Source organism: Coenobita brevimanus, chromosome 89 (assembly GCF_032717465.1).
Source record: "Coenobita brevimanus isolate Jiangsu-jjx chromosome 89, ASM3271746v2, whole genome shotgun sequence".
Taxonomy (NCBI): Eukaryota; Metazoa; Arthropoda; class Malacostraca; order Decapoda; family Coenobitidae; genus Coenobita; species Coenobita brevimanus.
In genome coordinates, this window is record NC_137042.1 from 21627081 (window position 1) to 21647399 (window position 20319).

Sequence of the window (20319 nt, forward strand, 5' to 3'; positions counted from 1 at the left end):
TCCTCAGACTGGAATTTACATTAAGCTTCTATATGCGCTATGCATACTCTATGTTCTACTTTGTAATTCTATAAAGATGCCAGTTTTTAATAAATATTTAATAGTGGAATCGTTCTACGTCTCTCCTACGTCGCTGCCAGAAGCAAGAGGTGATGGAACAAGTTCCATTGTAATTAGTACCAGGTCACATGACGAGTGTTGTTACTCACTGGTTTCCTTGGTGTTCAAGCAAATTAACAGACTTGAGAAGAGTGTGTAAATCTCCTCCCATGTGAGAAACTGGTTCACCCGGACTCTTATAATCTTTGTAAAGTGTATTCCATTGTACCTAACTAAATTTTACAGTACTCAAGACACTAGGTCATTCACTGTTCATGAAAGTAGAAACACACCGAGGAAATATTAGAAATAATAGATTTCATACACCGGGTGTAACTCGATTTGATAATTGCGTTTGTGTTCACTCATTTCTGATGATAATTTTGAATGACTGATGTTGATATATATAAAATTCTAGTATAAGGTATATTTTGTTGTGACGTTTGACTGGTTATCACCATGGCTATGTCCGTAGTTTATAAAAGAATCCATGGTATTGATATTAAATGATCGTCATATGGCACAAGGCACGGGGAGTCTGCCAGCTTCACTACGCGCTCAAACGTTCTCGTTAAAATTTCAACCTTACATCTATTTTTACTAGTTAACTTTCAGTTATTTTGTTAAAGATCACTTAATTTCTAATTAATGTAATGAACATCTTTTCACTCGCATAACTATATAAAATCGGTACCAAAAAGTTTTGACGGGAGAAAATGTTTTTACTCTGTGACTTATCACCGATGATACCTTGACCCATGGACACCAAGGAGAGAACTTCCACACGTCGTCGGTATCTTCAATTATAAGAACAGTCGCGTAAATAAATGTTTACTTCAGTACGCGACCGGAAAAAAAAAAAAAAATAGTTATTCTGCGTATCTCTTCTATATATATGCAATGTGCTGATAGTCTCATAAAACGCAAAAAATAGTGACCCATAATAGAAAATCAATCATTTCAAAAGCTAGAATTCCTAAGCTGGATATTCCTTTTCATTGTTATTAACTCCTGGCATTTACCAAATAATCAGGAGTATAGAAGTTTTCATATACGCATTTAATTGAAAAAGTAATTAACCAAATATTTTGCTATTACAAGACCGGGTGAATCTTTAGTTACTGGAACATGTGTTTTTGGTTGCTGCAAGTACCTGAGCGATCATCACATTATCAAAATGAAGTTCAGGACAAAAATGTGATACATAATAATAACATAAAGGTAATATTAGTTTGAAGATATGAGAGGTACGGTACAGACTGGCGTTGAATTAGTAGACTGTAGCGCCGCGTGATGGCGTGAGGTGGCCGTGGCGCGCAGAGCGTGGTGTTATGTTAAGAACCGCCATGATTGTACTGCGGTTCCCAAGCGCCTGAATCTGTGTTTTTTCTCCAAATTTTTCTTTGTGTGTGTTCGAAAGGAAAAATTAGCAAAATGGGCACATCATAGGTGGTGCCCGACACATTTAGCGGTGGGCTGGTGCCCGCTCAGCCCCCCGTGTAGTGAATTATGAAGTGTTTTGTTGAGGGTCGGGGCTGGTAATATTTGGGCTGCCAAAATGAGCAAGTTTCGTGCGAGGCAGCTCGACGCCTCTAAACCTATACCTGTGTATATGCAAGAGGATATATCGGACTTTGCTGAATTCAATGCAATCAACAGGACAGTGCCGCAGATGCCTACGGGCATGGAAAAGGAGGAAGAAACGGTGAGTAGGTGAGGCGAGGCTCGCGCGCTGGAGGCCTGCGCCGTCCGCCATCTTTAATTTACACCGCCAAATTCAAAACATATCAAGTCATACAATATTTTTCCTGTTTCCATTGTCACTTCATAGAACGCCTGTGACAACCACACAGGTAATTAATATGTGTCGATAAAACAAGAAATACGAGAGAAAGTTAGTCGCAAGCGATGTAAAGAGTGTGGGTGTGGTGGGTGTGTTGACAGGTGCACCCACACCCAGCACCACGACCATCACTTCACCACCACCAACATTCTTACCTCTGCTCATCGATGACATGGATTTAGCTTGACATTTTGTGACATAAGCAGAATAAGTAGTACTCAAATAATGGGTAGTTTGGAAACATTGATTCATCTATGCAGTTAAAAATATTATGCCCGCAGTACCTACCGCATACCTCCACTCACTTGTTTACACATTTAGGTTTGTATTTTGTGACACAGATAAGTACTATAGTTTATATTTAAATGATAATTTTTGATAATATAGCTAACATATCCATTAATAACAAAAGGTTATCAATGATTACCACCAGGTGTGAAGTAGATTTGAGACCCTGAGTACTGACCATATATTTGGTAAACATACGGTTTAGTTACACAGCAGGAAACTTTATTGAGTTACTTTGTCTCCCAGGTAGGTTTCTAAATATTTTCAGTCATTTTTATGGTGGTATGTGCTTGTTTACTTCAGACTGCTTTTCTTGCTGTTTGTATTGGTGCTCAGTCCAGTTCACTTCTGTTTGGTTTTCATGTCTAGCAAAATTTATTATAACTAGCATACCAGTCATACCCTATCTGTACCTGACCTAAACTGTCTATAACAATATAACTTAACCTAGCTAAAAATAAGCTAACCAGACCAACAGCCTTTTTTAAAACTGGGTAATTCGCAACAAATATACCTGGTATGTAATAAGCACACAGTTGTAGTGAAGTAAAATGAAGAAAAGTACAGTATTACTAAATCTACCAAAGTTTAAGAAAATTGGGGAAAGTAACAGTTTAAAGCAGTAAAAATACCAATTTACTTCCTGTTTGTTATGGGTGTTTTTATAATTTTCTATTAATTTTTAATGGAAAATAATTGTCAGTTGGTACTGTTTTCATGTTTATACAGTATCCATGTTTTGCTTAATAATGCATGTTTGTTTCTCAAACATAATGGCAGAGACTAAAACCTCAAATCTACTGAAATTTATTGTGGCTAACTTAACCTTAAATGACCATAACCGAGGCTTACATGACCTGAATTAGTGTAACATAAACCTGTCAACCCTGACTTGATATTAATGTAGCCTAATGAAATAATGTACAGCACCTTATCTGAACTGAACCAAACCAGAATTAATCTAACAAACTAGTCAAACCTAATATAATACTGGTACTAGCTTAACCTCAAAAAAATACATACAGCATATACCTCAACAAAACAGCCTAACCTAATGAAATAATATACAGTACCCTAATCAAATGAAACCTAACAACTTAACCTTACCAAAGAATGTAGATCTAACCCAGACTAACCTAACCTAATTAGAAATGTCACCCACTGAGGAGCTAAAGTCAATTAATTTTAGTACTGTAGATTAGAGTAGGTTTTAGCAAGTGTTTGCTGTTATGCCAGAGATACAAACATGCATTGGGAAAGTAAAGCATGGATACCATAAGTAAAGAAACTCACCATGAAGTAATTACCAGCCACCATAAAAATAACCGGGAAATTATATGTAACCAGAAGGAAGAAAGAGACCCAGTGGTGTTCTTTCCTTGTCTTTATTTCTTGGCCTAACTTTAGCCCTAGAGAAGATCACCCAAGGTAGGTAGCAGGAACATTATCCAGAATAAGCGAGATCAGTGACAACTTTCCAGTTACCTAGTTTTATATGTACAACAAAAATAGAATATCATTATGGGTACATTATCAAGCATATAACACTGTCATTGTATCATGCACCTTTCTGTAATGAAAATACAGTATACTGTAGCTATCTACAGGTAGTGTCAGGTTTTAACACAATTAAGTACATCATACCACAAATTAAAGCAAAGGTTACATACCGTTAATGACAGTAAGTTCACAGCATTTGATAGAATGCATCAGTATCACAGCTTTGTACATAATAGACTAGCTGTGTACACAAGGTTGACCAAATCACAGCCTGACAGGATTGAGCTAACATAGGGCACCCATTCTCCAGTCTCCTACACAACACATACCGGTAAATGCATGTTAGCCACCAGCCACCCTAGTAGCCCCAGTGGGGACTGGTTATCCTGTATTATTGCAGTTGTGCTTACTACTGTCTAGAAAAAATAAAAATTAGTTGCTGCATACCAGAGTCAGACTGAACCTTGAGCTTTGCTGCTTCCTGGCATTGCCACCAGCCGGCGCTGCCTCACTCAAAACAAATCTAGTCATGTTTCTATTCATTTCCATCTAAACTTTACATTCATAAGAGAATACCAGCATAATATGCAGGTACCAGAGAAAATATACATCATCAAATATACGGGTATAGCTTCGTCCAAATTAAAGGGATTATAATTTCACGTACACCTTTTTACAGTCACTGCCAGCTGTAAATATCCATCATCCTTGTGATTAGTTTTTACAACTACAGTAAGAGCTCTACTAAACATTCCCGGTACACCTCTTAAATATAAAGTGATGACAAAAAGGCTTTCCTCGTACCTATAGAAAAATCAGCAGAGGAAGTGAATTGGTAAGGTCTTTTTACTTCTTGAACTAAACTGTAATTTGCTCAAAACAGTAATGAGAACACTTTGAAAATTCATTTCAAGTATTTCCAGGAACGGGATGCTAACATTAAATACACGTACAGTACTGTACTGTAGTTACATTAAGCCAATTTGTTGTTGCACTTTGTATAATGCAGTATTTCCTGTTTTCAATTGATCAGAACAATAACAAGAAATCTCAAAATTCATTTTGATGAATATTTCAGGCATGGAATGTACATTTTCTTAATCGCAGTACATTTTATGTTGTGAATTCAGTTACATTGAGTCTGGAGTGAGGAGTATGCAAGTTTGAATAGCTTCAGCAGTAATTTCTAGCCTTTCAGAGGTTCTTGTATTATGCCCTATACAGATCATTAGTAAATTAAGTTATTTTCATGTTGATTGATTTTTTAGCCTGGGTACATAGTACCAGGTACCAGTAGTGTATACTGTAGTATGGTACCAGTTATGCTGGTAGCCTTCAATTTCATAGGCAGTTTAAAACTTATTGACAAGTATAGCCTAACTAATGATTTCTAGCATTTTATTACTGCTAGTTAGGTTAATTTCATATTGACATTTTCTGCCTGTGGCACCAGATATAGTCATTAGTGTTAGTACAGTATTTTAGAAGCATTTTAGTAGCATTATTTGGCGAGTTTACCTAATCATTTTAGCATTTCATGGATTCTTCCACATAGAATTATTGTGTGGGTGTGGGTGTAGCTGTACAGTATATATATATATATATATATATATATATATATATATATATATATATATATATATATATATATATATATATATATATATATATATATATATATATATATATATATATATGTGTGTGTATATATATATATATATATATATATATATATATATATATATATATATATATAGAGTATATATACTGGTATATGTTTATAAAATAGAATACTGTTATAATGATATATGGTAATGTAAATAATATAACCTAATACAATGTGTACAGTATACAGTATACTGTATACGGTACGTCTCTCTCTCTCTCTCTCTCTACAGTGCCGTAAATAGCTACCGTACTGGAGTACTTGGTAGGCTATACCAGTATACATACATACATACACACATGCAATAAATATCAGTATGTGTGTGTATGTGTATGTGTGATGTGACATCAACCTCCTGGCTTTAACATCAGGCATATATATTCAACCTCACCCACATTATTCTCCCTTGAAGTTGTGATTGCACGAAGGCGCTCGGGACATTTTTGTCTTTCCTTTTCCTTGTGAATACTGTAATAGCATATCTGTGAATCATGCATAAATAAGTGATTTATTTGGAGAGAGAGAGAGAGAGGAGGAAGCTTGGAAGTCAAAAAGGTGGATAGGGGTGGTCAGCAGATATGAGAATCAGGGTATATAGGCTAAGTGGGAAAAGGAATTTGAGTAAGCTGAAAATGGATGAAGCGTAAGTGTATGGATGCAGTTTGTGTTGATTAGAGTAACCAGGGTTGGCATTGATTAAATAAAATTGATTTAATTATGTGATTAAATCATTGATTTTTTTTGCATTAAAAAAAATCATGATTTTATTATTATTATTATTTTTATCTAGCAGTTAACAAAAATAAAATCTGAAAGTTTCTAAAAGTTGTGCATAATTTTGTGCAGCATGTGATGTGGTGTGTGGCAGGAAGAGAAGAATGAGGGGGGTGCAAGGAACAGTGTGGTGGACTGAAGAGGTGAGACAGGCTGTGGCACAAAAGAAGAAAGCATACAATGAATGGATGAGAAATAGGGGCGTGGAAGAAGTTGAGGAGCGGAAGAGAGAGTTATATGTAGAAAGAAAGAGAGAGGTGAAAAGATTAGTAAGAGAGAGTATGAAGAGAATGGATGAGGAATTTGGAAGGAATTTGAGTGTAAAGTGGAGGGACTGTAAGAAAATGTTCTGGAAAGAGGTGAAGAGAGTAAGACAGGGTGGAAGTGAGGTTAGCAGGGGAGTGAAAGATAAAAATGGTAGATTACTAGTGGAGAATGGAGAAAAAGTGAGCAGATGGAGAGAACACTTTAAGATATTGTTGAACATACAGGATGGAAGTAATGCGAGTGTAAGTGGCTGGGGAATGGCTGGGAGAAGGAGAGATGTGAGAAGACAGGAAGAAATCAGTAGGATAGAAGTTGTGGAAGCAATGAAGAAATTTAAATTGGGGAAAGCCCCGGGAATTGATGGAGTGTGTGGTGAAATGCTGAAGCTTGGGGGAGCGATAGTAGTCGAATGGATGTGGAAGATGTGCAGATTGGCCTGGGAGGAAGGTAGAGTCCCGGAGGATTGGAAGTCAGGTATAATTATTCCCTTGTACAAAGGAAAAGGGGAAAAAGAAGTGTGTGGTAATCATAGGGGCATTTGTCTTCTTAGTATAATAGGAAAAGTGTATGGTAGGATACTTATTGACAGAGTTAGAGAAAGAACAGAGGAATTAGTTGGAGAAGAACAGGAAGGCTTTAGGAAGGGAAGAGGTTGTGTAGATCAGATATTCATTCTTAGATCTTTTGTGGAAAAGTTTCTAGAGAAGGGAAAGAAGTTGTATGCGGCTTTCATGGATTTGGAGAAAGCATATGACAGGGTGGATAGACGAGGATTGTGGAAAGCATTAAGAATATATGGAGTAGATGGAAAGTTGTTGAATGCTGTGAAGAGTATGTATGATGGTGCTAAGGCTGCAGTGTGTGTGGAGGGTGAACTAAGTGAATTTTTCTCTTTGGAGGTTGGTTTGAAACAGGGATGTGTCATGTCTCCATGGTTGTTCAATCTGTTCATGGATGGGGTAATAAAAGAGGTACAAGGAAGGGTAGTGGATGTTGGAGTGGCCCTGGTGAGAGAGGATAGTGTTTGGAAACTCCCTGTACTGTTGTTTGCAGATGATACTGTGTTGTCGAGTGAAGACGAAGGGGAGCTGCAAGGCTTGGTGAATGAGTTTGGGAGTGTGTGTAAGAAACAGAATCTAAAGGTGAATGTAGGGAAGAGTAAAGTGATGGTCTTTGAGAGAGGTGAAGTCAGTGAATGTACAGCGAGGTTGGATGGTGAGGAATTGGAAAATGTGAGTACGTTTAAGTACTTGGGTAGTGTGATGAATAAGGATGGAGATTTGGAGGGTGAAGTGCTTGAAAGGGTACAGCAGGGAAGAAAGGTTGCTGGTTCTTTGAAAGTAGTGATAAGAAACAGGGAAGTGAGCATGGAAGTGAAAAAGTTACTACATGACAGTATTGTGATACCAACTCTAAGGTATGGAAGTGAAGCTTGGACGTTGTTGGAAGGACATTAGTCAAGAGTGAGAGCAGTGGAAGTGAGTTATTTAAGAGGAGCCTGGGGTGTCACATGGAGAGACAGGCTGATGAATGAGGATATAAAGGAGCGTTGTGGTGTGAATGTGGATGTGGTAGGAAGTGTTATGAGGAACACACTGAGGTGGTTTGGCCATGTGGAGAGGATGGAGGGTGAAAGACTGACAGAGAGATTGTATGTGAGTGAGGTGGAGGGGGGAAAAGGGAGGGAGAGGCAGAGGATGAGATGGAGGGATGGGGTGGAGAGGTATATGAGAGAGGGGGGTGTGAGTTGGGAGCAGGGCAGTGAAATGGCAGGGGACAGGACAACGTGGAGGCGATTTGTTTGTGGCCACCCCAAACGGGATTGAGGCGTCTGGCAATAGATAGAGATAGATTTATTTATTCAGATACTTAAGCATTAAGTTAGCAGAGTTTGGGGAATGGTGCCATTAGAAATTGCCACATTGTATGACACCAAATGTTTACATTTGTGTAACTAAATATTGAAATTATTTGCACTTCTGACATAATGAGCCATTAATCCAAAACCAAAGCCATAAGACTAGGTAGGCTATGCTTGGTCACTTAGGCTATGTCATAATAATATCAGCTTAAGATTTTTCTGTGTGGCAATATAATCAGCTTTGGAATATGCTGTCATGATTACCACTGGCAACCAACTCAGCCATAACCAGTAGTATACAGACAGGACTTGAACAGATATGTATCTGGATTTTGGGCAGTGGCTTTCAGCCTGAGCCGTCGTGGATAGACAGGACATGAAAACAGTACCGGGTATTCAGTATACCGGTACTGCATTTGAAATATTAGCTATATAATAAACAGAAAAATTAAATAATTAAAAAAACATTAAAAAATAATTTTTTGATTTTTTTTTTTAGCTTTTTAAAAATATTAAAAATCACCAACCCTGGATTAGACTGTAGACATGTTTACGGCAAGGGTTGCACCCCTTTTATTTATTTTAGTATGATAGTCATTGCAGTTACCTCCCTCAAAGATTATGAAGCCTATTTCATGTGTATGCGTTACTCCTTCAGTGACAGAAGTTGATGGTCTTTGACCATTTGGATCAGTTATCCTTCAAGACCTGTGAAATGTGGCTTGAATGCATCACATGCCAGGCATGTAAAAAACAGGTGTCAACAATATTTTCTGGTACAGTAGACCCCCTGTATGCTCTTCTTAAGTGTTAACATAGGTTTCCTTGCAGTTGGAAATCTTTCACTCAATATAAATTCCGATGTGTTACCAACCATTCAGCATGACCCCAACTTTCCTTCTAAAAAACTCACTATGACCGCAGCTAGACTACAGATGTTCTTCCTAAGTGCATAGCCTACTGAATAGAGGTAAAGCAGACATAAAACATTGACATTACAAAGGGATTTTTTGGGGGAAGACAAGCTTGTGGACAGTGTGTATTAATACATTTGATCTTGTTTGCACTGAGAAATTGTTAACCTCGGTTACCACACAAACTGACTCTGTGATAAGCAGCCCTCTGGCCTGACCCTAACTTGCCAGCTAAAGCCTCTCAATTACTCCAGCTAGAGTACAGATATGCTTCTTATGGGTATAGCATCTCATATAGAACTAACATAGACATAAGGCAGTGACATGAAAAAGGTTTAAACAAATAAAATAGGAAAACCTCTTTATGATAGTCCCCAACTTGCCCATTTAAAAGCCTATGGTATAGTATGGCACCATATATGACCCTGACTAAACTTCAGATATATATGTTATCCAAGGTCACAGCCTACTGAATGGGAGTAAAGCAGGCATAAAAGAGAGAGAGAGGAGAGATTTAAATTAATTTAAAGTGGGAAAAACTAACTGTGCAGGTAGTTTAAACAGTTATGGAACCCATTTCCAAGCACCATCATACAAGCAGCATAATTTTCCCTGAAGTGACCCCCCCGGAGAGGGGCAGAGAGAAATCATGCAAGCGGAGTCTGCACTAGCAGAATGTATGCTGTAGCATGCTGTGCAATTAGCATTGTTTTTGACACATACCTGGTACAACTTTTCTGGCTCTACTTCTGTCATGCTCATTCTGGAAATCTCTATATATCAAATGGGACTCACATGCATGGACAGTCTACTGTACGTACTTGGTCTCGCCTGTGAGGTGGAGCAAAAGTTTCAGATAGCCTACTTGAGTGTGGATTTAGGCTAATGGATGTTTGGCCTACATTCACTTGGCACTCATTTGGTACCAATATGGTTGTTATGTGCTTCCTAGTTCCCCTACTGCAGCAGTTTTCAAACTTTTTAGTATGTGACCCTATATGGAATATTTCAAGACTTCGCTACCCACAGGGTAAAAAAATCAAACACACAGTGGAATACAGTATAAACTTTAAAAACACACACACACACACACACACACACACACACACACACACACACACACACACAAGTAATGGTACACAAAATCATCATTAGAACATGGAAATTATCAGACAAAGAAGAGTTAAAAAATGTTTGGGTAAGGAGAGATGCAAATGAGGAAGAAAGAGCTAAAATAAAGGAGTACGTAAAGGAAGTAAAGGCAAAAAACAAACAGAGAACGGAGGAAGAGAAGACTGTTTTATTGGAGAGTTATGGGTCAGAAATTGAGGAAGTGGTATCGATGGAGAGAAGGAGAGAAGAGGGTATAAAAAACAATAAAAATAGTTTGAAGGTGACATACCGTAAACTGGGGTGAATTCGGACTCGGGGCAAATTCGGATATTATTGCAATTGAAAGTTGTTTAAATTAATTGATAATTAATGAATAAACATATTAGAAATCTGTTTACTCCCAATTGTTTGTAATTCTTTACTCTACTTTTGTGTATAAAGATACTTAATATATCACGTGACACATACCAAATATACAGTATACTAAAAAGCAACCATATGTAAAAAGAATAAAATTTGTAACATTGGCAAACTTTCTTTGGCAGAAATGTTAATGAATAGATGCAGGAAAATCTTTGGTGCCCGGATGTACTTTCATGCGTAGTGTGAAAGTGCAAAGTAAGTAATTGGCGTTATCTTCTCAGTTAATCTTTTAACTGGGCATTTAATGAAATTTTTAAAATTTTAATGCAAATTGGAGTCAGTTCGGACATGGGGTGAATTCGGACAGGGGGAGTATGAACGAAAAAGTAACACTTTTTACAATGTACAATTGCTTATAATTTGCCAGATGTGGATACTGTGTGTAATTGGGTTCGTATGTATCATTGACAGGTATACTCTTGAGCTTTTATAGTATTACCTGTTTAAACAAGGTCACCCAATGACTCGAACATTTAAGAAAAGAACTGGTGGAGATCAAGGTCCTTATCGTAGTGAAAAAGGCAAGCAAAAAACTGGTAAAGCCAAATAATCATGTTAAATATCACCTGTAACTTATAATCCATCAGTCTTCCAAAAACGAAATTATTAGTCAAGAAATGGTTGTTCCATATACAGTACTAGGGTTTGTAGCTAGATTTATCTTATCTACATGTGTTCTAATATGTTTTATTTAAACCAAGGAAAAAAATAAAATTGCTCTTGTGTTCATATCTCATTATGGTCATTAACTTATTTTGTCAGGGAGTGGCATTATTTTTGTACTGGAAGAACATTTTTTTAAAAGTCCCAGAGCGTCCGAAATGGCCCCACATACGTCTGAGACTAAACTGGGAACCCAGGGTAGTCATACGCATTCATTTTCTATTTATGTACGAATTTATACAGTGTGTCCGAATTCACCAAAGTTTGAGTACAAATTCGGACACCCATTACTATATTTGCTATAATTATATATGAAACATTTTAAATTTTGTACTGCTATGATTTGATACCCTAGTGGACCAGCTCAACATACAGTACTTAAGATCTTGGACTGAATTAAAAACTAGATTACATGGCACAAAAAAATGAAAAAATCGTCCGAATTCACCCCAGTTTACGGTATACTAATGTTGATGGTTTAATATCGGCAAGGTTAGAAATCAACGATTTCTTGAGGGTACATGAACCTGATGTTATGTCCTTTGTAGAGACGAAGTAAAGAGAAGATATTGATGTCCATATGGGAGATGGTATGGTAAATACAAACTGTGGAGAAGAGACAGAAAAGAAAAAATGGGAGGAGGAGTGATAATAGCAGTGAAGAACAACGTAAGTGTGGGTACCGTACTGTGGAAATGGGAGAGGACAGGGCTGAAGTGATAAATATGAAATTAGAAACTGGAGAGAGTGGCAAGAGAGATATGGCGGCAGTGTACGTTCCCCCTAAGACAATAGCAAGGAATGACGACGAATTCCAGATGTTGTCAGACATGGCTAGTTAGCTACAGAAAGTGATTGAGAAAAGCAACAATATAATTTTAATGGGTGACATTAATTTTAAAGAGGTGAACTCGGAGGAATGGGACTCAGGAGGCAACGAAGATTTGTGGGGCACTATGTTATTAAATATAACACTGACTAATGTGATGACGCAGTGGGTCAGAAAAGAGACATGATTCCGAGGTGAGGACACACCAGCAAGATTAGATTTACTGTTAATCAAAGAACCTGATGTAATTGAATCTTTGATATATCTGTGTCCTATCAGAAAAAGTGATCATGTGGTCATTGAGTTCCAGATGATAATAGGAAACGTGGTGCCAAGGGACGAGCTTTATAGGCAGGGAAGTTACAACTTTGGGATAGCAGACTTTACAGGATCAAGAAAATTTTTCGAAAATGCAGATTGGAGAAAATTCAGAGAAACAAGAGAGATACAGAGGAAGTGGGATATCTTTCTAGACCTCTATAATTTGGGAGTGGAAAAATATGTGCCAAGAGTAAGGGGGAAAGAAAACAGGAAAAAGGAGTGGTTTAATAGGTGTATGATAGCAAAAAAAGAGAGGGACACAGCGTGGAGCAACTGGAGAAAGAGAGGTAATAACAGAACAAAGGAAGAATACAAAAGAACTAGAAATGAATATACAAGAGTACGTCGAGAGGAAGAAAGGAACTTTGAAAAAGGTATAACAGACAAATGTAAGGATGAACCCAAACTGTTTATAGTTTTGTCAGTGGCAAATTGAAACAAAAGGAAGGAATCACCAAACTGAAAGTAGAAGGAGAGGTTTATAAAGATGCGGCAATGCAGCTGAAATAATGAACAAATGTTTCCAATTGGTTTTCACTAATGAAAAGGAGTTTGTAGAGGGGGGAGGGAGTGACTAGAAATGTAGTGATAAAAGATATAAAAGTGGAAGTACAGGAAGTGTATAAATTACTGGAAACTCAAGATGTAAGAAAATCACCAGGACCAGATGGAATCTCTAATTAGGTACTGAAGGAATGCAGAGAACAACTGGCGGATAAGATTCACAGCTTAATTGTGTGTTCTGTGGAAAAGGGGAAAGTGCCTCAAGAATGGAAGAGGGCAAATATGGTACCAATTTATAAGGGAGGAAAGAGGGAAGAACCCCTGAATTATAGACCAGTGTCCCTAACCAGCGTGGTCGCAAAATTGTGCGAGAGAATCCTGAAAGATAGATGGATAAAATATCTGGAAGAGAAAAATATTTTGGTTGAAAGTCAGTTTGGATTCAGAAGTGGAAGGTCATATGTTTCCAACTTGTTGAGCTTTTACTCAAGAGTGATTGACGTGCTATAGGAGAGAGACGGTTTGGTGCATTGTGTGTATTTAGATATGGAGAAGGCCTTTGAGAAGGTACCCCATAAAAGACTAATGTGGAAACTAGAGCATATAGGAGGACTGAAGAGAAACTCCTGGTATGGATGAGAGACTTTTTGAGAGACAGACATATGAGGACAGTAGTAAAGGATAGGATGTCTGGATGGAGGGAAGTAATAAGTGGAGTTCCACAGTGCTCGATGTTGGCGCCAGTAATATTCCTGATTTACGTAAATGATATGGTAGATGGAGTGAGCAGTTATGCAATTCTGTTTGCTGATGATGCAAAGATCTTGAGGAAGGCAGAGGTTCAGGAGGACTAAAATGCTGCAGGAGGATCTGACTAGGAAACATGATTGGAGCCGTATATGGGAAATGAAATTTAACGCAAAGAAATGTAAAATATTGGAAATGGGTAAAAGTACCAAGGCCATCACTGAATTATTTGATGGGTACGGTAATGCACCAGTCACAAAAGCGAAAGAAGAGAAAGATTTGGGAGTGCTGGTCCAGGATAGTTTGTCACCTGAGAAACATATCAACAAGACAGTTAGAGAGACATATAAACTCTTGACTAACATAAGAGTAGCATTTCATTACATGGATAAGGAGATGATGAAAAAATTGATTGTGGCCATGATCCGCCCCAGGTTAGAATATGCAGCAGTAGTGTGGTCTCCCACAAAAAGAAAGATATAAAGAACAGCAACCAAGATGGTCCTCAGTCTGACAGATGCGATACAGAGAGAGACTGGAAAAACTGGATTTGCCTTCATTAGAGGAAAGGAGAGAGGGGCGACATGATTGCAGTGTTCAAGACCATGATGGGAGTAGATAAAATTGACAGAGAAGATCTGTTTATATGGGATAAGAGAGTAACAAGAGGACACAGATTGAAATTGAAGAAGCCAAGCTGCTCGAAAGATACCGTATCAAGAAATATAGTTTTCCTTATAGATGCATAGACCTGTGGAATAGCTTGGACAAAGAGATCGTCCAGTCTATAAACTTTAATGAGTTTAAAGCCAAATTTGACTAATCGAGAAACAGAGACTGAACCCCATAAACGTAGCTCATTTCCTGTATATCACAATTAGGTAAGTACAATTAGGTAAATACACACACACTTACAGAGAGAGAGAGAGAGAAAAAAAAAAAACTGGTACAGTACCGTATATAGCCTATCGTAGTTATTATGAATATGCAAATAGTGTAACAAGGATAATTACAATTTCGTTTAAATACCGTAAATAAAATACATTGAAAGCATTAGGCGTGTTCTATATCCCTGTGACCCATCAAAATTCCTTTTGCGACCCACCATTGGATCGCGACCCATAGTTTGAGAATAACTGCTCTACTGGATTTCCCCCGCCCCATGCACCGTTATTAGTGGGCAGCTGCTGTAATGGGGCAAATTTCATTCCGTGTGATGTGGAGGTCTTTGCTGAGTGACAGTATTTTGCTCTGCTGAGCTATTGTAAGTCAAGATTTGTTTTTTTACCAGTTCTGTCAGCATTATCTGCCATATGATATTCACAACTTTCATTCCAAAAAAGAAAAAAAGAAAAGAGAGAAAGTAACTATCTATCTATCTATCTGTTGCCAGACACCTCAATCCCATACGGGGTGGCCACAAACAAATCGCCTCTACATTGCCCTGTCCCTCGCCATTTCACTGCCCTGCTCCCAACTCACCCCATCCCTCCATCTCATTCTCGGCCTCCCTTTCCCTCTACCCCCCCTCCACCTCACTCTACCCCCCCCCCTCCACCTCACTCACATACACTCTCCTCGTCAGTCTCTCATCCTCCCTCCTCTCCACATGGCCAAACCACCTCAGTGTCTTCCTCCTAATGCCTCCTATCACATCCGCATCCACACCACAATGCTCCTTTGTATCATCATTTGTCAGCCTGTCTCTCCATGTGACTCAACATGCTCCTTTGTATCATCATTTGTCAGCCTGTCTCTCCATGTGACTCAACATGCTCCTCTTAAATAACTCATTTCCACTGCTAACACTTTTGACTTGAGTCCTTCCAACAATGTCCAAGCATCACGTCCATACGTCAGAGTTGGTATTACAATACTGTCATGCAGCAACTTTTTCACTTCCATGCTCATTTCCCTGTTTCTTATCACTGCTTTCAAGGAACCAGCAATCTTTCTTCCTTGTTGCACCCTTTCAAGCACTTCACCCTCCAAACTTCCATCCTTACTCATCACACTCCCCAAGTACTTAAACGTACTCACATTTTCCAATTCCTCATCATCCAACCTCGCTGTACATTCACTGACTTCACCTCTCTTAAAGACCATCACTTTACTCTTCCCTACATTCACCTTTAGATTCCGTTTCTTACACATTCTCCCAAACTCGTCCACCAAGCCTTGCAGCTTCCCTTCGTCTTCACTTAACAACACAGTATCATCTGCAAACAACCGTACAGGGAGTTTCCAAACACTACCCTCTCTCACTAGGGCCACTCCTACATCCACTGCCCTACATTGTATCTTTTATTTCCCCATCCATGAACAGATTGAACAACCATGGAGACATGACACATCCCTGTTTCAACCCAACCTTCAAAAAAAAAAATTCACTTAGTTCACCCTCCACACACACTGCAGCCTTAGCATCATCATACATACTCTTCACAGGATTCACCAACTTCCCATCCACTGCATATATTCTTAATACTTTCCACAATCCTTGTCTATCCACCCTGTCATATACTTTCTCCAAATCCATGAAGGCCGTATACAACTTCTTTCCCTTCTCTAAAGATCAAAAAATGAATATCTGATCTACACAACATCTTCCCTTCCTAAAGCCTTCCTGTTCTTCTCCAACTAATTCCTCTGTTATTTCCCTAACTCTGTCAATAAGTATCCTACCATACACTTTTCCTATTACACCAAGACAAATGCCCCTATGATTACCACACACTTCTATTTCCCCTTTTCCTTTGTACAAGGGAATAATTATACCTGACTTCCAATCCTGTGGGGCTCTACCTTCCTCCCATGCCAATCTGCACATCTTCCACGTCCATTCTGCTACTGTCTTTCCCTCATGCTTCAGCATTTCACCACACACTCCATCAATTCCTAGGGCTTTCCCCAATTTGACTTTCTTCATTGCTTCGACAACTTCTATCCTACTATTTTCTTCCTATCTTCTCACCTCCCTCCTTCTCCCAGCCATTCCCCAGCCACTTATAATTGCATTACTTCCATTCTCTGTGTTCAACAATTCCTTAAAGTGTTCTCTCCATCTGCTCACTTTTGCTCCCTTCTCCACTAGTAATCTACCATTTTTATCTTTCACTCCCCTACTAACTTCACTGCCACCCTGTTTTTCTTTCTTCACCTCTTTCCAGAACATTTTTTTATAGTCCCTCAACTTTGCACTCAAATTCCTTCCTAATTCCTCATCAACTCTCTTCTTACTCTCTTGTTCTAATCTTTTCACCTCTCTTCCTTTTTACATGTAACTCTCTCTTCCGCCTCTCAACTTCTTCCATGCCCCTATTTCTCATCCATACATTGAATGCTTTCTTCTTTTGTGCCACAGCCTGTCTCACCTCTTCATTCCACCATGCTGTTCCTTGCACTCCCTTCCGTCTTCTCTTCACCCCACACACCACGTCACATACTGCACATATTTCTTCTGTGAATATCTTGCACACACCTTCCACGTCCCCCATCTGCTCCAATTCATATTTGCCCAATCGTTTCTCCACTTCTGTCTTATAGTCTGCCCTTTTCTCTTTCTTATCCTCTTGTAACCTTTCCACTCTCCTTGCAACCACTCCTTCCTCTGGTCCTTCCCTTCTTCTATTTCTCTATTTTACTTCGATCTTGATTCTGGCCACCACCAAGTAGTGGTCAGAAAGTCCACTCCCCCAACCTCCATAAGGTCTTGCATCCATTACACATCTTTGCATCCGTTCATCCACACACACATAAGCAATCATTGCCTTCCTTTCATTCAGTTTACCACCCACCCTTGTAATCACTCGCCATGTATACCTGTGGATCATTTTGTGCCTGAAGAGGGTATTGGCTATCACCAACCCCCTCCCGGCAGAAATGTCTACTAACGCACTGCCATTCTCATCTGTCTCAGCAGGCACACACCCCACTCATGAACTATTCCATCCACCTTCACATTCCCTAGTTTACCATTCATATCACCAATCAAAAACACTCTCTCATTCCTTCCAAACTTTTCCATGCACACTTCCACATTTGTCCAGAACTCTTCTCTCACTGCTTGCACGATCTTGCGTTGGCACATACACAAACACAGTCGCCCACATTTGTATTCCAACTTTCAATCTTACTCACACAGTCCTTGAGCCAACTGATCCATACTCTCTTATGTTCTTCTATCTTTTACTCACAACAGTACACACTCCTTCTTTTGCCCTCTCATTCTCACCTACTCCTGCACATATACCCCATCCATACTCCCATTCTCTCACACTCTCTCCTCTCCATTTAGTTTCAGTTACTCCACATACATCCACTTTTGCACCCTCAAGTACCTGGACAATCTCTCTCTCTTTCACCTCATCATTCGCACCCCTTACATTCCACATCGTGATCTGTACCATGTCCTTTGTCAGGTCCTTGGTCGTCATCTTTTGGTCAGTCCTTGTCTGAGGCTTCTTGTTCGTCTTTTTAGTTAGCTGTTTTCCAGGGAGGGGCACTAACCCTCCGCCTCCTGTGATTTTTTACTAATGCATTTTGCCCCTTTTTAATGGTCTGATTTTGCAGCATTTGGATGCAGTAACACTGATAGAGCTTCTGTGTGACTTTTCCAACTCTTGTGATCCACCAGGAAGGAAATTATGGGATATTAAGGTGAAGAAAACTAGCTTGTCTGTGAGTGAATGTCGTCGGCTTTGCTTGGCAAGTTTTATTTGGCCCACGTTCACATAAGGAGGTAAATCTAGATACTGTAATATCCCTATGAAACCACTTTACTACAGCTATGGATACCAAGAAGAACAATCTTTACATTCAACCAAAACTCCATCAGAGTTAAAAGCCGCAGGCAAAATAAGTAAGCGGTACTGATGATAATCGATCTGGCATCATCCGGTATCTCGTCCCAGATCTTTATATGGTTCAAAATTAGCTTATCTACCTGTTACAGAGAGGCAAATCGCATTTTTATACAGCTTTGCTTATTAAGGAAGCACCATTTGTGCAAACATGTCATAGCAGATGTTCAGAATCATCGGAAAACCTTTACTTTTGAGGTTGCAATTACAAATTACATATACATAATACGTGAATTATTGATATTACAAACTGTTGCATAATGTTGCCACGTATTATGAATTCGCCATTTAGAAACATGATTTTTGAGATTTTAGTGTGTGTGTGTGTGTGTGTGTGTGTGTATATATATATATACAGTAATCCCTCAGTTATTTGATGTAATAGAGCCAAAGGCATGTCTGGGTAGTGGCAATGTCTGGATAATGAACCATATCCCCTCTACTATGCCCAGACCCTACCGATACCCAACCTCCAACCTATATCTAACCTATTTGTACAGTACATCTGCTTACTTTGGCAGTGTTTTCCTGTCATTCAGGCATATTTAAACATGAAAACACACACGAGAATAACCAAAGTAATGCTAAACACCAAGAAAACCATGCAGAAATACATTGAAAACCAAAAAACACCGTACATATACACTAACCACTGTATGTATAGTACCCCTCCTAATTTTGGCACTGTTTTCAGGTCAGTCTGCCTTATTTAAACATCAAAACACACACAGGAATATCCAAAGTAATGCTAAACACGAAGAAAACCATGAAAAAAAAAAAAGAAAAAAAAAACTATAGCTAACACTACTATACTGTGTGTGCACTTCTCCTAATTTTGGTACTGTTTACAGGTCAATCTGCCATATTTAGACATCAAAATACACATAGGAATATTCAAAGTAATGCTGAACACCAAGAAAACCATGAAAAAAAAAAAAAAAAAAAGGGAAAAAAAAGAAAACACCCTACCTATACATTACTGTATCTACAGTACCCCTCCTAATTTTGGCACTGTTTTTAGGTCACTCTGCCATATTTAGACATCAGAACACATACAGGATTATTCATATTAATGCTAAACACCAAAAAACTGCATAAAAAAAGAAAAAATTAAAAAGTCTCAGGATGGTTGGAAAATCATATATCTGACACCAGTGATAGTGGTCCACAGGCCACAAAAAAATTCCACGGCCAAATATGCCACTGGAAGTTGGTTGAATTGGTATGAATAGTATACCATCATCTTCGCTGTTGTTTATACTATGAGCTAATAAAAACACAGGTAACTGGTGAGTAAAAGTAGAGAAATGCAGTGAGGAAAATTATGGTAGTGTTCTGGAGTAAAACTTACCTTCATATAACTTCTCACTGTCCTAGTGTGGAATTTTGCCAGCACCTTCCAAGAGTTAAGCACATGTCCAGATGCAGAATTTCATGAGCTTTCTCGTGGTCACTTTGGATTTTTGATACGACCAATAGTATGCAAATAGATGACAAAAAAACTAAAAAAAACTCACGAGTCAGTGTTGTCTGTGCGAAGGAGGGGAGAGTGAGAGGGGAGCTGGGAGTGTATGGAGGAGGGATGGGAGGGGGGGGGAAACGAGGCTGTGAGCAGGATTTTCACCCTTGTGTCACGAGGTGGATG

The 20319-nt window shown here is 38.8% G+C and overlaps 1 protein-coding gene across 1 annotated transcript in view; it reads left to right on the forward strand.

The window, feature by feature from the left end:
- The first annotated feature begins 1476 nt into the window (after positions 1-1476).
- Positions 1477-20319, forward strand: part of LOC145411444 (enhancer of polycomb homolog 1-like) — a 72069-nt gene continuing 53226 nt past the window's right edge. The window contains exon 1 of the mRNA XM_080281486.1: positions 1477-1804. Within this exon, the coding sequence (XP_080137612.1) occupies positions 1658-1804 (147 nt within the window). The 5' untranslated portion in view covers positions 1477-1657. The remainder of the gene's footprint in view (positions 1805-20319) is intronic.